A 21,043-nucleotide genomic window follows, 5' to 3' on the forward strand; every position below is an offset into this window, starting at 1 on the left:
TTCCTGGTATTCTTGATGATTCAATGAAATCTTGTCACTGTTTGTATTTCTCTGGTGTTGATTGTGGTATCTCCTCTCCCACTGATGATTTCTTTTTTCTTTTTGATATGTGTGGCTAGGGGTTTATCAATTTTATTAATTCCTTTAAAGAACCAGCTCCTTGTTTCATTGATCTTTTCTATCACTTTTTTTTTTCCTGTATCATTTATTTCTGCAATAATCTTTATTCTCTCCTTTCTTCTGCTAGCTTTAGGGTTCATTTACTGTTCCTTTTGCAGTTCCTTTCGGTGTAAGGTTAGGTTGTATATTCGAGATTTTTCTTGCTTCTTGAGGTAGCCCTGTATTGGTATATCCTCCCCTCTTATGACGGCTTTTGCTGCATCTTAGAGGTTTTAGACCATCATGTTTTCATTTTCATTTGTTTCCATGTATTTCTTCTATTTCTTCTTTAATTTCCTGGTTGACCCATTCATTCTTTAGTAGGAAGTTCTTTAACCTCCATGTATTTGTGGTCTTCCCAATTTTTTTCTCATGGTTGACTTCAAGTTTCATAAAGCTGCGGTTGGAAAATGTGCATGGTCTGATCTCAGTCTTTTTCTCCTGGTTGAAGCCTATTTGTGACCCAGTATGTGGTCTGTTCTGGAGGATGCCTCCTGTGCACTTGAAAAGAATGTATATTCTGCTGCTTTAGGATGAGATGTTTTGAATACATCTGTTAAGTCACCTGGTCCAGTGTGTCATACAAAGCCATTGTTTCTTGGTTGATTTTCTGCTGAGATGATCTGTTCATTGTTGTAAGTGAGGTGTTAAAGTTTCTTACTATTATTGTGTTATTATCAATGAGTTTCTTTACGTTTGTTATTGTTTCATATATTTGGATGCTTCCTAGATGGGGGCATAAATATTTACAATTGTTAGATCTTGTTGGATAGATCCCTTTATTATGATATTGTGCCCTTCTTCATGTCTTGTTACAGTCTTTGGTTTAAAATCTAGTTTGTTTGACACAAGTATGCCTACTCCAGCTTTCTTTCTTTCTTTCTTTTTTTTTAAAGATTTATTTATTTGACAGAGATAATGACAGTGAAAGAGGGAACATAAGCAGGGGGAGAGAGAGAGCAACAGGCTCTCTGGCAAGCAGGGAGCAGACGTGGGGCTCAATCCCAGGACCCTGGGATCATGACCTGAGCCAAAGGCAGACAATTAACAACTGAGTCACCCAGGTACCCCTCCAGATTTCTTTTGATGTTCATTCTCCATCTCTTCACTTTCAATCTGCAGGTGTCTTTAGGTCTAAAAGAGTCTCTTATATGGGAAGCATATTAGATGGGTCTTATTTTTTTTTTTTTTAATTCTGTTACCCACTGTCTTTTTTTGGAGCATTTAGTTCATTTACATTAAGAGTGATTATTGATAGATTTGAATTTAGTGCCATGGTGTTATCTATCAGGTCATTGTTTCTGGAGATTTTCTCTGTTCCTTTCTAGTGCTTGTTGCTTTTGGTCTTTCTTTCCAACTCAATGAGTCCTCTTTAGTCTTTCTTGTAGGGTGGTTTAGTGGTCATGAACTCCTTTAGTTTTTGTTTCTCTGGAAAATTCTTTATCTCTCCTTCACATTCTGAATGACAATCTTGCTTGATAAAGTATTCTTGACTGCGTATTTTTTCCCATTCTGTATGTTGAGTATATCATGCCATTCTTTTCTGGCCTGCCAGGTTTCTGTTGATAGGTCTGCTACAAACCTTATATGCCTTCCCTTGGAAGTTAGGGATTTCTTTTTGCCTTGCTGCTTTTAGGATTTTTTCCTTTTTCCTGTGTTTGGCAAATTTTACTATTATGTATCTTGGTGTTGGCCAGCTTCTGGTGATTTTGGTGGGAGTTCTCTGTGCCTCCTAGATTTGGGTGTTTGTTTCCTTCCCAGATTAAGGAAGTTTTCAGATATCATTTCCTCAAATAAACCTCCTGCCTCTTTTCCCCCATCTTCTTCTGGGACTTCTATGACATGAATGTTACTATGTTTTATGTAGTCACTGAGTTTCCTGTATCACTGATTTGTTTCTCTGCTTCTTCCATCCTTGTGCTCATTACATACATTTGGCTTTGCATCTTGGTTATAGCATTTTTATTTCAGCCTGACCAGTTTGGGGTCTTTTATCTTTGTGGTAAGGGACTCCCTGGTGTCTTCTTTGCTTTTCTGAAGCCCAGCTAGTATCCTTATGATTGTTGTTTTAAATTCTGGGTCAGTCATATTACTTAAATCTGTTCTGATTGGATCCCTGGCCATGACCTTTTATTGTTATTTCTTTCTGGACGAATTCCTCTTCCTTGGCATTTTATCTAGGTGTCTGTCTTCTTTTCTGTGTTAAGAAAGCCTGCTATGTTTCCTGCTCTCGAGAGTAATAGCTTTATGAAGAAGAGGGCCTGTAATCTCCAGGACCTGGGACATTAGGCAGTGTTTCTGGTGTATGTTGTGTGCACTCTGTTGCCGTGTTTTGGCTGCTCTTTCCCTCAGGTCATTCTTCTGCAGAGTTTATCCTTGCCAGCAGTGGGAATGTTTGGTCCTTGTCCAAAGTGTGGAGAGTTTTAACCAGGTGTGTTATGGGCTGCTTGTTAAAAGGGACTGGATCCTGTTTCCACTAGGGCTGAAGCTTTGCAGCATTCTGTGGTCAGTGGACTTCATGTCTGTGGGAGGTTCATCCCAGTCTCCTGGGGGAGGGGTGCTGGTTTTCTGCTGCTCTGGTTCTCAGGCACACTTGCCCTTGTAAAGAATCACCTGCACAGCGCAGGATGGTGGGGCTTTGTGTAAGCGGCTGAGGCCTTCACTGTTGGTGCTGTTCTGCTTGCTTAAGTCAGCCCATGGTGATGTGGGACAGAGAAAAATAGTGCCAGCCCCCTCCCTGGTCTTCACAGTTTGTGCCTAATGCTGTTTGGGAAGCCCTCGCAGAAGAGGGGTCACTCTCTCCTTATGTGTCCCAGGCATTCCTCAGGTCCCTGCCTTCACCCTGTGTCCAGACTGTCTGCCTTCCCAGCAGTGCACTGCACTGTGTTTTATCTTAGGCATGCCAGCTGACTTTCAAAACTCTAAACTTTAGGGATCCAGCTCAACACAGACTATGTTTGGTCTTCTGAAGGAGGGTCTCCCTACGCTGTGGCTGGTGCCAGTTTGTCCCAGACCAATTCACAGGAGCTTGGAGTTCAGAGAAAAGCAGAGCAAAAAGCTGGTGTCCAGAGTAGCTGCTTTCAGTGGGTGTGTCTGTGCCCCTCTGCTAAGGGCAGCGCAGTGGTGCCCTCTGTCACATTTGTCCCCTGAGATGTAATGCCACCTCTCCCACATGCACTCCAAGGAATAACTGTCTCCCCCAGTTTGTCCCAGGGGGTCATCATATTACGATATCTGCTTCCAGGCCTCTGCTCTCCCCCATCTTCCTCCTCCCCCTCCACCCCCAGAAGCACTATTCTGCTGGTTGGGCTCCACTCTGACAGTGGCATGGATTTCTAAAACTCCAGTTTTTGAGTTACACTGGTTGTGAAAACTCAAAATAATCCGTGCCTCTCATTTTCCCTGGTATTGGTTTGGGGGAAGTATTTTTCATGTGAGATCCCCTGCATGCTGTGTGCACTTGCTCCCTTTCTCTTTCTCTCAGTCTTTCCCTCTCTCTCTGTCTCCACTCTCCATCATCAGGGTTCCTTCCTCCTCCCCAAAGTCACTGTCTCATCTCCATGCTAACCACCTTCCTTGTTGTGGCCTTTTCTCCCTTTAGCTGTGCATTTCGATTTCTCCGTTCTCTGATTACTTGGGTGTTTAGAATGATTTGATTTTTATCTAGCTGTGTTGGAGGGAGGAGGCAAGCATAGGATCTTCCTACTACTGTGGGGTCTTAACCCCACCTCTCCAGGTTGGATTCTTTCACTTAGCAATATGTATTTAAGATTCATCCAAGCCTTTCTGTGGCTTGATATGTCATTTCTTTTTATCAATTCTAAGAAAAGCAGTAGAAATTATTCAGAAATAATATAGAGAGTAATATATTGGATATAGTAGTTTTCGTAAGTAGATCTTAGGCCTTGTTTACTTGGGAAAAATGATACAAGATGATGTTAATTGTTACCAGGCTTTTCATGTAGTTCTGTGAAATAGGTCATAACTGGGATAACATGTTGGTATCTCAAAGCCTAGACAACTGAAGTAATTACTAGGGATTTGGTCCAGAGAAAGACTGCAAAGATCAGTCACAAAAAACAGTATCCAAAAGTAAACCCATACCCAAGACATTTAATTTGGTTAAATTTGGTTAATCAGACAGAATACTACATTCCAATTTTTTCCCACTAAACTGTATTACATATGAATTAAAAATACAGTTGAGAAACACAAAAACCTGAGTTTGAATTGTGTTGGGTCCACTTGTACACAGGGTTGTTGTTTTTTGTTGATAAATATAGTACAGTACTTACTATAAATGTATTTTCCTTATGATTTTCTTAACATTTTCTTTCCTGTAGCTTACTTTATTGTAAGACTTTAGTACCTAATACATGAAACATACAAAATATGTGCTAATCAACTATTTATCAGTAAGGGTTCTTTTCAGCAGCAGGCCATTAGTAGTTCAGTTCTGGGGGGAGTCAAAAGTTATACATGGATTTCTGACTGTGCAGGGACTAGTGCCCCAACACCTGCGTTGTTCTGGGGTCATCTCTAAAGTAAGAAAAATTCTATGGTAAAATCATGTTAACTTATGTGTACTCTTGGAGAAGGCAAGACTTTCATTAAGTCAGATATCAAAGTCGGAACCTAGGAAGTAAATTTGAAAAATTTATAGAAAATATATGCAAGTGGCCAATAGACATATAAGAAATGCTTCATTGTATTGATGATCCTAAAAAATTGAATAAAAAAATATGTACACGCACATGTGCATGTATTTGTTTAAACAGAGAGATTGGAAGTAGTTTAATTTTATTATGCAAAGTGTTGCTGCATTGCTGGTGTGATTGCATATCTGTTTACTTTTTGATAAGGCATTTGGCAATATCAAAATACAAATATTTACACACTTTGACCTAGCATTTCCACTTTTTAGAAACTGTACTACAGTTAGGCTTGCATAAATATGCCAAGGAAATTTTTTAAAATGCTTGTCACAATATGTTTGTAATGACCTAAATATATGTACAATATAATAAGAATAAATGTTATGTTACTAATTATTATGTGTAAGTTGTGGATTAAGATATACGACATTTATGCTATGGGATGTTATGGCAGCCCACAAAGAAATTTAAATACAGTTAAATTCCAACATCAAGGATGTCAGCACAAGAGTGAAATCTGGAAGTTGTTGAGCATGAGAATAGTATGTTTAGTATGACAATACTTGTGTAAAAAAAAGTAAATGGATATAAGATGTGTGAATGTGTGAGAAAATATCTGAAAAAAAAAATAAAAGGAACTGTTTGTTGGCAGTGGTCATTACCTCCATCTGAGTTACAGGGGAGAGCATCAGGTAGAGGCAAGCAGGGGGAAGGGAGAGTTTTGTATTTCTCTTCGTCTCTTTCTGTGCTATTTAAAATTTACTTAAACAAACATGTTGAAACCTCATGGACTACTTCCTCTGGGGAAAAAACAAACACCAGAACCCCACAGCATACCCACATGGTCAAAATATCAAGTAGATTACTACAAAGAGATATTTCTCTACTATAAAAAGAAATGGGAAAAAAATAATAAACCAAGAAATACGTGTCAGTAGATTTAATTGTGCAGGGTATCAAATAATAAGAGATCATTCTTAGTACAATCTGCTACCTCCAGAAAAGTGAATATTGAAACCAGAAGTCACAGGTCAAATGTCTGACATGGCCAGGAAGGTAAGACAAATAATGCAGACTTGGCCTGGTTATGAATATAAATTATCTGCTGATTATCTGATAATATAAATTATCATCAACCTCGTATAATAGTCAGATTATAAAAGGGCATATTATAGGGTATATTTTAAATTGTAGGGTATATTTTACATTTTAAGTTAAAAGAGTAAGTTTTTTACATGTAAAATTTACATCTGAAAATCTGATGACCATGGACCAGTTAAAGAGTCTTCAAGATTGGTGCTTTGGAGGTCTTACTCATCTCACTCTTCAGGAAGTAATACATCTTGATCTGATATTAAGGAAATGAAAATCATCTAAGGCTGTTGTTAAAATGCAGTTTCCTGGATACTACCAGCTTCAAAGGGAAAGAAGGTGCTGGGAATATATTTTATCAAACACTTTTATTCATTAATATTATCAGGTGAGTTTAGGAAATATGGGTTTACTATAATTTCCAGACTTTGTGATTTTTAAGATTTTAATGAAATCTTAAAAGTAACAATTTTTCCTTTGATGATATTCAGAAGAATATTCTATAGGGCCAAAGTTTGCTTCAAAAAATAAATTTAGTAAACTAGTTTGAGCTATAAGAAAGAACTAGACATAACTTCAAGTATTATGGCTTTGTAGTGAATATTAAGAAATTACCATTTTGACCAAAATGTCATATAACCTAAGTACGCTTTTCACATGTGTTCAGGGTATTGATTGATAATTCAGTATGCTGGTCATACTATATTTATGACTTGGAACAAAAAATAAAAGCTAGTTTTTTTGTGTTTTGTTTTGTTTTTCCCATTATTTGAAAATTCCTTCCCAGGCACAGCTTGCTTCAGTTGTGTTTATTTCAACTTACCCCCAAATTTGTTAATTTTGATTGTTAAAGTAACGTTTCTCAGTTTTATTTTACATTGCTAAATTTTAACATATTTCTTAAATTTTCTTAAGTAATGTATATATTTTAAGAACAGTTTAATCAAAATGAAGTGATTGAAGGAAATAAAGATGGTTCTGTTAGGCAAGTATAATTGATAAAAATAGATATTTCAATTTTTAGCCAAATTTCCATAAATTCACAATTTAATTTTTTCCTCCTCAAAGGTACTTGCATAGCAACAAGGAATAGAACCAATTGTAACTCTTCAAATTCTTCGCTTTCTAACTACTTGTATGTCTTCATCTTGGGACAACTGTTGCTGGGAACAGGAGGAACTCCTCTCTATACCCTAGGAACAGCCTTTATTGATGAGTCTGTGCCCACACACAAATCTTCTCTCTACATTGGTAAGTTTTCTCTGTCCTGTTGTTTCAGTAACACTTCATTTTATTGCTTGTTTAATTTATAAGTAAAAACACAATAGAAGCTTATTTAAAAAGTTAGTTGTAATTTCATGGGTCTTTCCATTAGATTCCCAATAGATGGCAGATATAGCAATATTACTGTTTTTGTTTCATTATTTACTGACATATGTCCTTTGGTTGAATGCAGTTATGAATTTTGTTGACTTCCTGCTCTGTTTCCTGTTCTTGGCACCCCAGCCTTCCTAGAAGTGCCATCCAAGCAGTAGGCTGTCTAGATTACTTGAGTTCTGGCTAATTTACACAGGGTGGGGGATGGAGCTCTCCCATTCTACCTGATTTACTACATCCTACATGGACCTGACTAGAATCCACAAAAGAAACGACAAGATAGTACTCAAAAATCTGTGGAATTTTTCATTTCCGATCAATCCTTTTTATATATGGCTCAATTCATGGGGGCAGGGAATCTAATTTTTGGTAGCTTAAATTTTTCTTAAATTCCTTCTCTGATACTCTTGCAGGGTAGAGCTTACTAGGCTATTCATGGCCTGGCCTAAAATGACTGTGTTTCACATTTCATTTTATCAGTTTATTATTCTAATAAAGGGGGCTGTCTTAGTTCTTTCAGTCTGCCAAAACAGAATATCCTAGACTAGTTGACTTATAAACAATAGAAATTTTATTTTTCACAGCCCTGGATGCTGAAAAGTCTAAGATCAGGGTACCCACAGATTCAGTGTCTGGTGAGGCTCCTTCCTACCTTATAGACAGTTTATCTTTTTCCTGTGTCCTCACATGACACATGGGAGGACAGGGCTTTCTGGAGTATCTTCTTATAAGGGCACTAATCTCATTTATGAAGTCTCCAGTCTCATGATGTAATCTGTTCCAAAGGTCCCACCTTCTCACACCATATTAGGGATTAGGTTTCAACAGGAGTCTTTTGTGGTAGGGGGGGTAGGGGGAACACAGACATTCAGCCTATAGCAAGAACCTATTGTCATCGTCCCTGGAAGTCCAATGCATTCAACATAGCCCTGACAGAGACTATTAAATCTACGTAGGCTCTTCCATAATGTGAAAACGACTACACTTCTGTTTATTTTCTGTACTCGTTTGCCTTGGTCTCTCAGCAAGCTCTGATTCTCTCTCTCTGATCTCCCAGCTGATCTGTACAGCTTTTCTTGCATTTGCTAAGTTAACAATGATTTATTTCAATTAGCTAGTGGTGATGTTTTCCAGTCTCCCAGTTCAATAAATTTCCTTTCTGAAGTGCTCTTCTGATCAATACACCTGATAAGGCAATTTTAATCTTTATGTTTTGATAACACACAGAATAGGAAGTTTTTCAAAAATTATTTAAACACGGTTGGTGGGATAGAGGCCCACAGGACCATCCCAGACTCCATAAATCTGTAGGAAGACTGACTCAGCATAAAATCATACTTATACTTACAGCATAAGGAAACCAAGCAAAATCAGCAAGGGGAGAAGATGCAGGAGGCAAAGTACAGACAAAAACTGGGTGCAGCCTGCCAAGATTTAGCTCCCCCGAGCGGAGCCATACAGCTTGCAATTAATCCTGCCGGCAGTGAATTTGAGATATATATATATGTATACATACATGTATGTATTTGCTAAGTTAACAATATATATCTTAAAAAATTTGAGATATATATATATGTATACATACATACAAATTTAAAAAATTTGAGATATATATATATGTATACATACATGTATGTATATATATATATCTCAAATTTTTTAAATCACAAGTTCACTAGAGATTCAGTGCCCAGGGATTTTATTGGGGGTTGATCCTATTGCGACACTCTGCCTTGCATCTATCAAAGTTCTAGACTCAAAAGGAATACAGGTGGTCAGCACATTGTTTATGCAAAGCCCACACAGTGAGTCACCCTTATTAGTTGTGGAATGGTGGCATCCCTCTGGACAGTTAAATCCCAAACGCTAGTCAAGGGCCAACCTTGCCAACATGGCTTTCTAAAGTTAACAGTCGCAGGCCTCTATGTTAAGTCTTTCCTATACTATAGGAACTCATCAAATGGCAGTTTTTTTGAGTAAAGGAAAAAAAACAAAAGCAATAAAACTGCAAAACTCATTTTAGTTTTATCTCTTATTTTTCTGTTATGGAAGATATAAATGCTTATCTTAATCACAGTATCTTAAACGGTTCTTTTCACTTTCAGATAACCATATTTTTCACTAGATACTTAGGTTTTTTGCATGAAATCCTTCCTTTTTTATAACTTTTAATTTCCCCACTTTCAAAATCGTCCACCGTTCTTTCTTTTAAAACAACATCTATTACTGATAGCATACATTCTTCTATGAAACAATGAAACACATTTTGTGCATAACAAGGCAAAACGGGCAAAATGAAAATGGTCACAATCTGCTCCTTTTTAGAATGAATTTGTGACATACCTATCTTCATGGACTTTTGCAGGTCATTCACTCTTTATTCCTTTATTTCTTTGATGCTTTCCCTGGGTTTCCCTTTGTTCTTTCATTGAACATTTTAATTCATTTAATGTTATTTTGTGTTTAAATCTTTCATTTTAACCTGTGCTTCCTAATTGTTCCATGTTCTTATTTCTTGCTCTTTTTTTCTTTCTTTTGGATAATCTAATATTATTTGATTTCTTCCCTCTCAAATTCCTAGCTATATGTTATTTTATTATTCATCTACTAATGACCTTATATGTAAACTTGATTTTATGAAATTCTAATGTTAATTGATACTTTTACCACATACCTGCTCATCATAGATATCCTAGAATCCTTTAACTAAAAATAGTCTTTTTAAAATGCTTTTCCCTGATGAATATTTTCACTAGGAATAGATGACTAGTTGGCCATTGATTTTTTTTTTTCAGTACTTTAAAAATACTGTTCCTTTGTCTTTTCACTTCCACTGTTTAATATAGGTTTGCTCTTTGAAGATTTTTCACTTTGCATTTGATTTTCATTGGTTTTATTTATATGATGTGTATAGGTGTAAAATTCCTTTTATTTAACTCATTGTGTGGATTCTTATGACTTCATAAATATGTTGTTTGGTATTTGTTATTGGCTTTAGGATATTTCCTATGATTATTCATTTAAATATGACTTCTATCCTATTATCTCCTCTCTTGGGACTCCACTTAAATGTATGCTAAAACTTTTAAAAAATGTATTCTTCATATCTTGTTCTTTTCTGTATTTTTTACCTTCTGTTTATATTTTTTGTGTTTCTCGGTAAGTTTTTACTGACCTAATTGATTTGTCCAGTTTGGTAATCCTCAGTTCAGTTTTGAGTAATCTGCTATGTATCTCTTTCATTTTAACTCTGACAAAGGTGTTTTATACTATAGTTTTTTTTTCCAAACCCCACTCTGTGTGTTTTTTTAATAAATTACCAATCTCTGATATATTTGGGAATATGATTTGGGATCCCCTCTATGTAACTTCACAGAATTAGTTTATTTGAAGCAAAGCTGTACTTACTTAGTGGGCAAGTCTACTTCTAACTCACCCTTACTTTTAGAGTATAGCTTCCTAGGTGCCAATATAAAATGTAGGATGGGGACAGTTTATAAGGTATAACTCCCAAATTAGCAGCACTGAACTGCAACTTTGGTGTCCCTACTTCCTAGAGACTAGCAAGGATTGCTAACCTTTCCAGTGCCTTTTGTGGAATCAGCAAATATGCCCAGGAAATAATCAGTCCCAGTTTTTTGGACCTTTCCAGAATCTTGGCTCAGTGGTCCTTCAAAAAATCATCTTGCATGACCTCTACTTTGGAAACTTGGTCAAGTACATAGTCATTTTTATCATTGACATATGCTTAGCTTTGGGTATGATAGATTCTGGTCTTTTGTGTATGTGAATGAGAATCTTAACAGTTAATAAAAAATTCAGAAGGTGGTAATATATAAAGATACTAATGTAAGCATAATTTTTTGCAGAAATTTAAATGTTACATATGGCAAAATTTTAAATATCCAAGAGAAATAAGGTCAATTTAATTCTGCTACAAGTAGAAATGGAAGATTTCCTAAGTGCATAGTTTAAATTAGTGGCTTACTTTTATGAAACAGGCTAATCACCAGGTCCATGTTTTAAAATCAGCTGTTGGAGTGCAAAATACATATTGCTTTTAGAGTATGTACACAGTAGAGAAGGCTTCTCATTTCACAGTATTTTCTTCCATAAGAATTGTAAACAGTAATTATCATCATCCAAAAAGTAGATGTACTACCTCTTGCTGCCATTTAACAGAATGTAATTTTCCTTGAATTTATAGTTGTTGGGTTTATTGAAATTATTATAGTCTAACAACTTTTACACTGAATTACATATATATTTATATTTAAAATGTATTTTATAGTTGTATTTATTTTAAAAATATTTTTAAGCTCCTTGACTTAACAAGTGGTACCATTCAGACTGTATTCTTTTTTACCGAAAATATGTGTAATTTTGTTGTAATTCTAATCATTTCAATTTTTCTATTGTAAAATATATCTTTCTGTACTACGGTAAGACATTCATAGCATGTACAGTTGACTATTTTTCCATGTCTTTGTTCTTCTAGGAATTGGCTATTCTATGTCAATATTAGGCCCTGCTGTTGGCTATGTGTTGGGAGGACAGCTGCTATCCTTGTACATTGATGTGGGTATGGGACAAAGGCAAGGCATTATCTATATTTTTAATTTAAATTTATTTTATTTTAATAATGTTAACATCATAGAACATTTCCAAAGAATTTCCTCAGCTAGAGGGAGGGATTTTTTCAGGAAAAAAACCTGAATACACACAATTTTTCTATAATGTTTTAGCTGCATTACTTCCTGAATTAATGCTGTACCACCTCCTAGTATAATGCATTTATTCATAAATAAGGATGCTTAAAAGTTACCTGTGAAATTTTCAAAATGCACATCTAGGGCCCCATACATTATTCAGAAAGAAGAATTTAATCAAAATTGGTTGTGCTATTAGTAGGTTTAGCTGGATATAGATAACCTGAAAAGCCTGAAGAGTTTATGATCCTTAGACCAAGTTCTGTAGTAGTTCTGATATGGTCGTGGGAGTCACAATTGTGTGGTTTTAAATGTGGCAATAGAGGATAATAATAGGTAATGTTTATTTATCCCATACTATTTTCTGTATGTCATAGGTTTTGTGTGTTACTTTATTTTACATACCACTTAATTTAATCCTTTTAATAATCCAATAAGTAATTGATACATGGCTGAGGCATGAATTCAAGTTGATCTTTTTGACCCCCAAATTCTTCTTTTAACCACCAAGTTACCTTCGCTTTTTCCTGAATATAGAGAAGTTGGTAAATTTTGGCGAGGCCATATTTTCTCATTTTACCACTAGGAATCAGAACTGCATAGTCCTCTGTGTGACTCTGAGTAACGAATAAGAAAATGTGGTGATAGATTCCTGATTTGTTCTTTGAGCTGTTAGTCCCAGGTTATATTTTAGAGACTGTGTAAAAGACGTGCAGAGAAAGTTCTTGAAGCAGAGAGCTGTGTTTTTGAGAAAGGTTTTTAATTTCAGTGGAGAATTACATGAGTTGTAGGAATGGTATGTTTGGGGGGAAAACTATTGATATAAAACTAGGAGAAGAATCAATGAAACAAGATGGCATTGGGAGGGAGACAAACCATAAGTGACTCTTAATCTCACAAAACAAACTGAGGGTTGTTGGGGGGAGGGGGCTGGGGAGAAGGGGGTGGGGTTATGGACATTGAGGAGGGTGTGTGCTTTGGTGAGTGCTGTGGGGTGTGTGGACCTGGCGATTCACGGACCTGTACCCCTGGGGATAAAAATATATGTTTATAAAAAATAAAAAATTAAAAAAAAAACTATGAGAATCATTATAAAATACTGTTAATAAATTACTTTAAGAAGAACTTTATAGTCAGAGAAAAAAAAATACTATATGATTTCATGTGTATGTAGAATCTAAAAAAAACATACAAACACAAAAGCTTATAGATACAGAGAACAAATTTGTGGTTACCATAGGTGGGGAAAGGGAGAAATAAGTAAAAGGAGTCAAAAGGTACAAACTTCTGCTTGTAAAAATTTCAGTCATGGGATGTAATATACAACATGGCAACTATAGTTAGTAATATTGGATTGTATATTTGAAAGTTGCTAAGAGAATAAATCTTTAAGTTCTCAAAACAAGAAAAAAAATTCCGTACTATATGGTGACCAATGTTAAATAGATTTAATGTGGTGATCATTTTGTAATATATAGAAATATTACATCATTATATTGTATACATGAAACTAATATACTGTATGTCAATTATACCTCAGCAAATGAGTAAATAAATAAAATAAATGAATTTTACATTTAAAAGTATGCCTTAATTGAAGTACAGTATATGGGCATTTAACACAGATCAGTGATTTGCTGTAAGAGGTATTCAGTTAGTAGAGAAGAAAAACTTAGCCAAAGTTAGGTAAACAATGTTCAGAAATTCTACGTATGCTTTCAGATATTCAGCATACCTGTATTTACTATTAAATAGTTTGCACTTCTGTGTCATATTGCCATTTGAAATATTTTGTGAACCATTATTCTTATAGATCTCATTTATGCCTGCTCTCTGTTGTCTGATTCATCACAATGACTCAACTTAAAATGTTGGGTATTATAATACTATTCCCTTATATATGCACTTGAATTACAAAGTATATACTTACTGTAACTGCATTTTAATGAACAAGGTAGAGTTGACTTTTATATTTTGTTTTTCTGTCCTATAGCATAGCTATCACTGAAGATGATCCACGATGGCTGGGGGCATGGTGGATTGGATTTCTTCTGTGTTGGCTCTTTGCTTGGTCTTTGATAATACCTTTCTTATGCTTTCCAAAACACTTACCAGGTAAACATGTTTTTATTTAAAATCAAGGAGCTTTATTCTAATTGTAGGCCAAAGGTTGCTTATAATTTCTAAGAACCCTAGAAAATTCATTGTTTTATAGAATTTCAGTTGTCTGTCTACGCAAACTTTTGAATATTTGTCTTTTTGAAAAGACAACTTTGGGTAGCTTTCTTACTACTCATGTTTTTCCTTTATTTCCAGTTAACAAAAGCAGTAAAACTGTATGTATTCACTTTTTTACTATATAAATATATACTTAATAATATATTATTAATAACTATGTTAATCATTATATGTACTATAGAATATTATAATAATATATAACATGTTAATAACATATTATTGTGTATATACTTAATAATAAATTTGTTTCCTGTGTGTTATCTGGAATCTTGCTTTATGTATATGCAAGGTATAGGATCTTTCAAACTATTAGTTTGCATTCAGTTCCTCACTAACCAACAATCAATCTGCCTTAAATCATTGATGTTATTTGTTGATGAGAGTTACAAATACTTTTTTCAGTTTCACCAAAGTAATACTGTAGTGTACTCATTTTTACCATATTTCAATATTAGGTTGCCTGAAAAGAAAAGATTAATAGAAAAGAATATCCATTCCTTTCTCTGTAAAATTTTGCTTGTATATAATCATGTAGTTCAAATACATTATCTATCAAAGTATTTTTCTATAGGCAGAAATTAGGTAAATACTTCTTTCTACTGTCACGTGTAACAGGATAGATGATTAACTTTTCAGAGTGAGCAGAAGTTGACAGAGTAGAAGTAGATGACTCATTGATTTCTTTCTACCCTGGACCATCAAACTTATAATTCCATATATTGACTGTCTTCTCAGATTTATTCACAGCGCCCTTATTAAAAATCAAAGGGACATGGTAATACATGGTAAATACTTCATCTGCAAAGCATGTTAGGATTAAAGAGACTAAAGGAAAAGATACTTCGTTTAATATATAATGGATGCAAAAGAGATCCACTTTAAAGGAAGAAAAGCATTTAAGAGATATTTGTAAATAAAGGGAATAAATATGTCATTGGAACAAAATTGTCTCAGTTTAATTTCTAGACTGATTAGAACTTCCTTAGCTAATAGGAATAATACTAGCTCTCCAGGCAAATTACACATGCACAATAATTTGTATAATTTTGATTGACAAATAGAGGAACTGGCTTCTTATGTTATAGAATTTATATATTTGTAGAGCTGTGTGTCAGTTAAAAAGTAGGCATTTAAAAAAATGAAAAATGAAGTGATGGAGCAAGTACATTTACTATTTTTTTAGGTACAGCAAAAATTCATAGTGAAAGAACTTGCCAGACTCATCAGGAAAAGCATAGTTCCTTAAAACACACAGAGGAGAATTTTGGAACAAGTTGGAAAGATTTCCCAGCTGCTCTAAAGGTAAAATAACACTGTACACACACATATACCTTCCTCCACATATAAATAGCTACATATGTATATATTACATATACACATGAATAAATATATGCATATATATATACAGATATTTTCATGATGCAGTTTTATTTGCCTATTTACTATAGTTATAGCTCTTATAAATAAATAATTTCAGATTTATTTTTATTATGCTTTGAGTAAATGAGAACTACTCCAGAGTAGTATGGTTGAAAGAACATGAGTTCTCTTATTGGCAATATAAATATTCAATGGTCCCTCATTAGGGCTATAGTCAATCATTATTCCTTCCCATTTTCCTCATGTAATGAATGGATCAATCAGTTATCACTGAATTGTAAATATATATTTGAGAATGTCGTTCTAATTTTAGTATATGTGCTGCTGAAGCGAGCGCTATATTTGAGAATGTCAAACCAGTATTTTTGCCTTGTGAAAGAAGTGGCAGTTAGTGGTTACTTGGTTTGATTTGAGGTTAAAGAAACAAGTGTTATGGTCTGCTGCATTCTTTCCATTTATCATCATTAAAGTTTTATACATAGAGGAGTATAATTTTACCTTTTCAAGATTTGAAATTATATACTTTTCAATTATTTTCATTTCCCCCCTCAAATGAAAGCCTAAAATGTTCTTACTCCATTTATCCCACCTTTCAACTCTCTGTTCTCTCCCATGCAGGCAAATTCTTGTGTTTTCCTGAGACTGTTCATGATTTTTAATTCCAACAACTGTTGTATTTTATACTAACTTTATTTATTTTATAAATTCTTATGCCATCAAGGGTTATTACTCCCTGCTGCTTTCTTTTTTAATCCTTACGGTTTCATGCTTCGAGGTCTCAATTCTGATTCAGCTCTCTCTGGGTATTATATTTGATTTCTAGTTTTCCTCAGGCAGAATACCATCTAAGTATCCTTGAATCTTAAATGATATTTCTGACAGGATGGACACTTTCAGATCACATTCTTTTAGTCCTAGAAGTTTGTGGGTGTCATCTTGCACTTTTCTACTTAAATGTGTTGTATATGAGAAGTTCCATGTTAGTGTGATTCGTTTGTATCTCCATTTACAAATTTATACATTTTTCATGTATCTTTAAAAGAAATTTTTTTAAAATTTATTTTTATTTACTTATTTTTAAATATTTTATTTATTTGACAGATAGAGATCACATATAGGTAGAGAGACAGGCAGAGAGAGAGGAGTAAGCAGGCTTACTGCTGAGCAGAGAGCCCGATGTGGGGCTCGATCCCAGGAGCCTAGGGTCATGACCAGAGCTGAAGGCAGAGGCTTTACCCCACTGAGCCACCCAGGCACCCCCAATTTTTTTTTTTTTCAGTGTAACAGTATTCCTTGCTTTTGCACCACACCCAGTATTCCATGCAATCTGTGCCCTCTCTAATACCCACCACCTTGTTCCCCCAACCTCCCACCCCCCGCCTCTTCAAATCCCTCAGACTGTTTTTCAGAGTCCAAAGTCTCTCATGGTTCACCTCCCCTTCCAATTTCCCCCAACTCCCTTCTCCTCTATAACTCCCCTTGTCCTCCATGCTATTTGTTACACTCCACAAATAAGTGAAACCATATGATAATTGACTCTCTCTGCTTGACTTATTTCACTCAGCATAATCTCTTCCAGTCCCGTCCATGTTGCTACAAAAGTTAGGTATTCATTCTTTCTGATGGAGGCATAATACTCCATAGTGTATATGGACTACATCTTCCTTATCCATTCGTCCGTTGAAGGGCATCTTGGTTCTTTCCACAGTTTGGCGACCGTGGCCATTGCTGCTATAAACATTGGGGTACAGATGGCCCTTCTTTTCACTACATCTGTATCTTTGGGGTAAATACCCAGTAGTGCAATTGCAGGGTCATAGGGAAGCTCTATTTTTAATTTTTTGAGGAATCTCCACACTGTTCTCCAAAGAGGCTGCACCAACTTGCATTCCCACCAACAGTGTAAGAGGGTTCCCCTTTCTCCACATCCCTTCCAACACATATTGTTTCCTGTCTTGCTAATTTTGGCCATTCTAACTGGTGTAAGGTGATATCTCAATGTGGTTTTAATTTGAATCTCCCTGATGGCTAGTGATGATGAACATTTTTTCATGTGTCTGATAGCCATTTGTATGTCTTCATTGGAGAAGTGTCTGTTCATATCTTCTGCCCATTTTTTGATATGATTATCTGTTTTGTGTGGGTTGAGTTTGAAGAGTTCTTTATAGATCCTGGATATCAACCTTCTGTCTGTACTGTCATTTGCAAATATCTTCTCTCATTTCGTGGGTTGCCTCTTTGTTTTCTTGACTGTTTACTTTGCTTTGCAGAAGGTTTTGAATTTGATGAAGTCCCAAAAGTTTATTTTAGCTTTTGTTTCCTTTGCTTTTGGAGACATATCTTGAAAGAAGTTACTGTGGCTGATACCGAAGAGGTTACTGCCTATATTCTCCTCTAGGATTCTGATGGATTCCTGTCTCACGTTGAGGTCTTTTATCCATTTTGAGTTTATCTTTGTGTACGGTGTAAAAGAATGGTCGAGTTTCATTCTTCTACATATAACTGTTCAGTTTTCCCAGCACCATTTATTGAAGAGACTGTCTTTTTTCCACTGTGTATTTTTTCCTGTTTTGTCGAAGATTATTTGACTGTAGTTTTGAGGGTCCATATCTGGGCTCTCTACCCTGTTCCACTGGTCTATGTGTCTGTTTTTATGCCAGTACCATGCTGTCTTGATGATCACAGCTTTGTAGTAAAGCTTGAAATCAGGTAATGTGATGCCCCCAGTTTTATTTTTGTTTTTCAACATTTCCTTAGTGATTTGGGGTCTCTTCTGGTTCCATACAAATTTCTGGATTATTTGCTCCAGCTCTTTAAAAAATACCGGTGGAATTTTGATCGGAATGGCATTAAAACTATAGATTGCTCTAGGCAGTATAGACATCTTAACAGTGTTTTTCTTCCGATCCAAGAGCATGGAATGGTCTTCCCTCTTTTTATGTCTTCTTCAATTTCTTTCATGAGTGATCTGTAGTTCCTCCAGTACAGATTCTTTACCTCTTTGGTTAGGTTTATTCCCAGGTATCTTATGGTTCTTGGTGCTATAGTAAATGAAAACGATTCTCTAATTTCCCTTTCTGTATTTTCATTGTTAGTTTATAAGAAAGCCACTGATTTCTGTACATTGACTTTGTATCCTGCCATGTTACTGAATTGCTGTATGAGTTCTAGTAGTTTGGGGGTGGAGTCTTTTGGGTTTTCCATATAAAGAATCATGTCATCTGCAAAGAGAGAGAGTTTGACTCCTTCATTGCCAATTTGGATACCTTTTATTTCTCTTTGTTGTCTGATTGCTGTTGCTAGGAATTGTAATACTATGTTGAACAAGAGTGGTGAGAATGAGCATCCTTGTCGTGTTCCTGATTTCAACGAGAAGGCTGCAAGCTTTTTCCCATTGAGGATGATATTTGCTATGGTCTTTCATAGATAGATTTGATGAAGTTCAGGAATGCTCCCTCTATCCCTATACTTTGAAGCGTTTTAATCAGGAACAGATGCTGGATTTTGTCAAATACTTTTTCTGCATCAACTGAGAGGACCATGTGGTTCTTCTCTCTTCTCTTATTAATTTGTTCTATCACATTGATTGATTTGCAAATGTTGAACCATCCTTGTAGCCCAGGGATGAATCCCACCTGGTCATGGTGGATAATCTTTTTAATGTACTGTTGGATCCTGTTTGCTAGGATCTTGTTGAGAATCTTAGTATCCATATTCATTAGTGATATTGGTCCGAAATTCTCCTTTTTGGTGGGGTCTTTGCCTGGTTTGGGGATCAGGCTAATGCTGGCTTCATAGAAAGAGTCTGGAAGTTTTCCCTCTGCTTCAATTTTTTGAAACAGCTTCAGGAGAATAGTTGTTATTTCTTCTTTGAAAGTTTGGTAGAATTCCCCAGGGAATCCATCAGGTCCTGGGCTCTTGTTTTTTGGGAGGTTTTTGATCACTGTTTCAATCTCATTACTAGATATCGGTCTATTCAGGTTGTCAGTTTCTTCCTGGTTCAATTTTGCGAGTTTATAGTTTTCCAGGAATGCATCCATTTCATCTAGGTTGCTTAGCTTTTTGGCATATAACTGTTGTAATAACTCCTGATGATTGTTTCTCCTTCCTTGGTGTTAGTTGTGATCTCTCCCTTTTCATTCATTATTCTATAAATTTGGGCTTTCTTTCTTTTCTTTTGGATTGGTGTGGCCAATGATTTGTCGATCTTACTGATTCTTTCAAAAAACCAGCTTCTAGTTTCATTGATACGTTCTACTGTATCTCTGGTTTCTACCTCATTGATCTCAGCGCTAATCTTGATTATTTCCCTTCTTATGTGTGGAGTTGGTTTGATTTTTTGTTGATTCTCCAGTTCTTTAAGGTGTAGAGACAGCTGGTGTATTCTGGACTTTTCCATTTTTTTGAGGGAGGCTTGGATGGCTATGTATTTCCCCCATAGGACTGCCTTTGCTGTATCCCATAGGTTTTGGACCGAAGTGTCTTCATTCTCATTTGTTTCAGTTCTTCTTTGATCTCCTGGTTGATCCAAGCATTCTTTTTTTTTTTTTTAAAGATTTTATTTATTTATTTGAGAGAGACACAGTGAGAGAGAACATGAGCGAGGAGAAGGTCAGAGAGAGAAGCAGACTCCCCTTGGAGCTGGGAGCCGGATGCGGGACTCGATCCCGGGACTCTGGGATCATGACCTGAGCCGAAGGCAGTTGTCCAACCAACTGAGCCACCCAGGCGTCCCAAGATCCAAGCATTCTTAAGCAAGGTGGTCTTTAGCTTCCAGGTGTTTGAGTTCCTTCTGAACTTTTCCTTGTGATTGAGCTCCACTTTCAAAGCATTGTGATCTGAGAATATGCAGGGAATAATCTCAGTCTTTTGATATTGGTTGAGTCCTGATTTGTGACCCAGTATGTGGTCTATTCTTGAGAAGGTTCCATGTGCACTTGAGAATAATGAGTATTCTGTTGTTTTAGGGTTGAATGTTCTGTATATATCTATGAGGTCCATCTGGTCCAATGTATCATTCAATGCTCTTGTTTCTTTATTGATTTTCTGCTTCGATGATCTGTCTAATCCTGAGAGAGGTGTTTAAGATATCCTACCATTAATGTATTCATATCAATATGACTCTTTATCTTGATTAACAGTTTAATTATTTAATTGGCTGCTTCCATATTGGGGGCATAGATATTTACAATTGTTAGATCATCTTAGTGGATAGTCCCTTTAAGGATGATGTAGTGTCCTTCTGTATCTCTGACTACAGTCTTTAGTTTAAAATCTAATTTATCTGATAAGAGAATCGCTACCTTGGCCTTCTTTTGAGGCCCATTGGCATCAAAGATGCTTCTCCAACCCTTCACTTTCAGTCTGGGTGTATCTTTAGGTTCCAAATGGGTCTGTTGTAGACAACATGTGGATGGGTCCTGTCGTTTTATC

At 35.8% G+C, this 21,043-nt stretch overlaps 1 protein-coding gene across 1 annotated transcript in view; it reads left to right on the forward strand.

Moving 5' to 3' along the window:
- Positions 1 to 21,043, forward strand: part of SLCO4C1 (solute carrier organic anion transporter family member 4C1) — a 72,714-nt gene that overhangs the window by 24,203 nt on the left and 27,468 nt on the right. Inside the window, exons 3-6 of the mRNA XM_004769256.3 lie at positions 6,975 to 7,157; positions 11,782 to 11,878; positions 13,986 to 14,107; positions 15,414 to 15,532. Of these exons, the coding sequence (XP_004769313.1) occupies positions 6,975 to 7,157; positions 11,782 to 11,878; positions 13,986 to 14,107; positions 15,414 to 15,532 (521 nt within the window). The remainder of the gene's footprint in view (positions 1 to 6,974; positions 7,158 to 11,781; positions 11,879 to 13,985; positions 14,108 to 15,413; positions 15,533 to 21,043) is intronic.

The sequence above is a fragment of the Mustela putorius genome, unplaced genomic scaffold (genome assembly GCF_011764305.1).
Source record: "Mustela putorius furo isolate JIRA1106 unplaced genomic scaffold, ASM1176430v1.1 tig00537350_pilon_pilon_pilon, whole genome shotgun sequence".
Classification (NCBI taxonomy): Eukaryota; Metazoa; Chordata; class Mammalia; order Carnivora; family Mustelidae; genus Mustela; species Mustela putorius.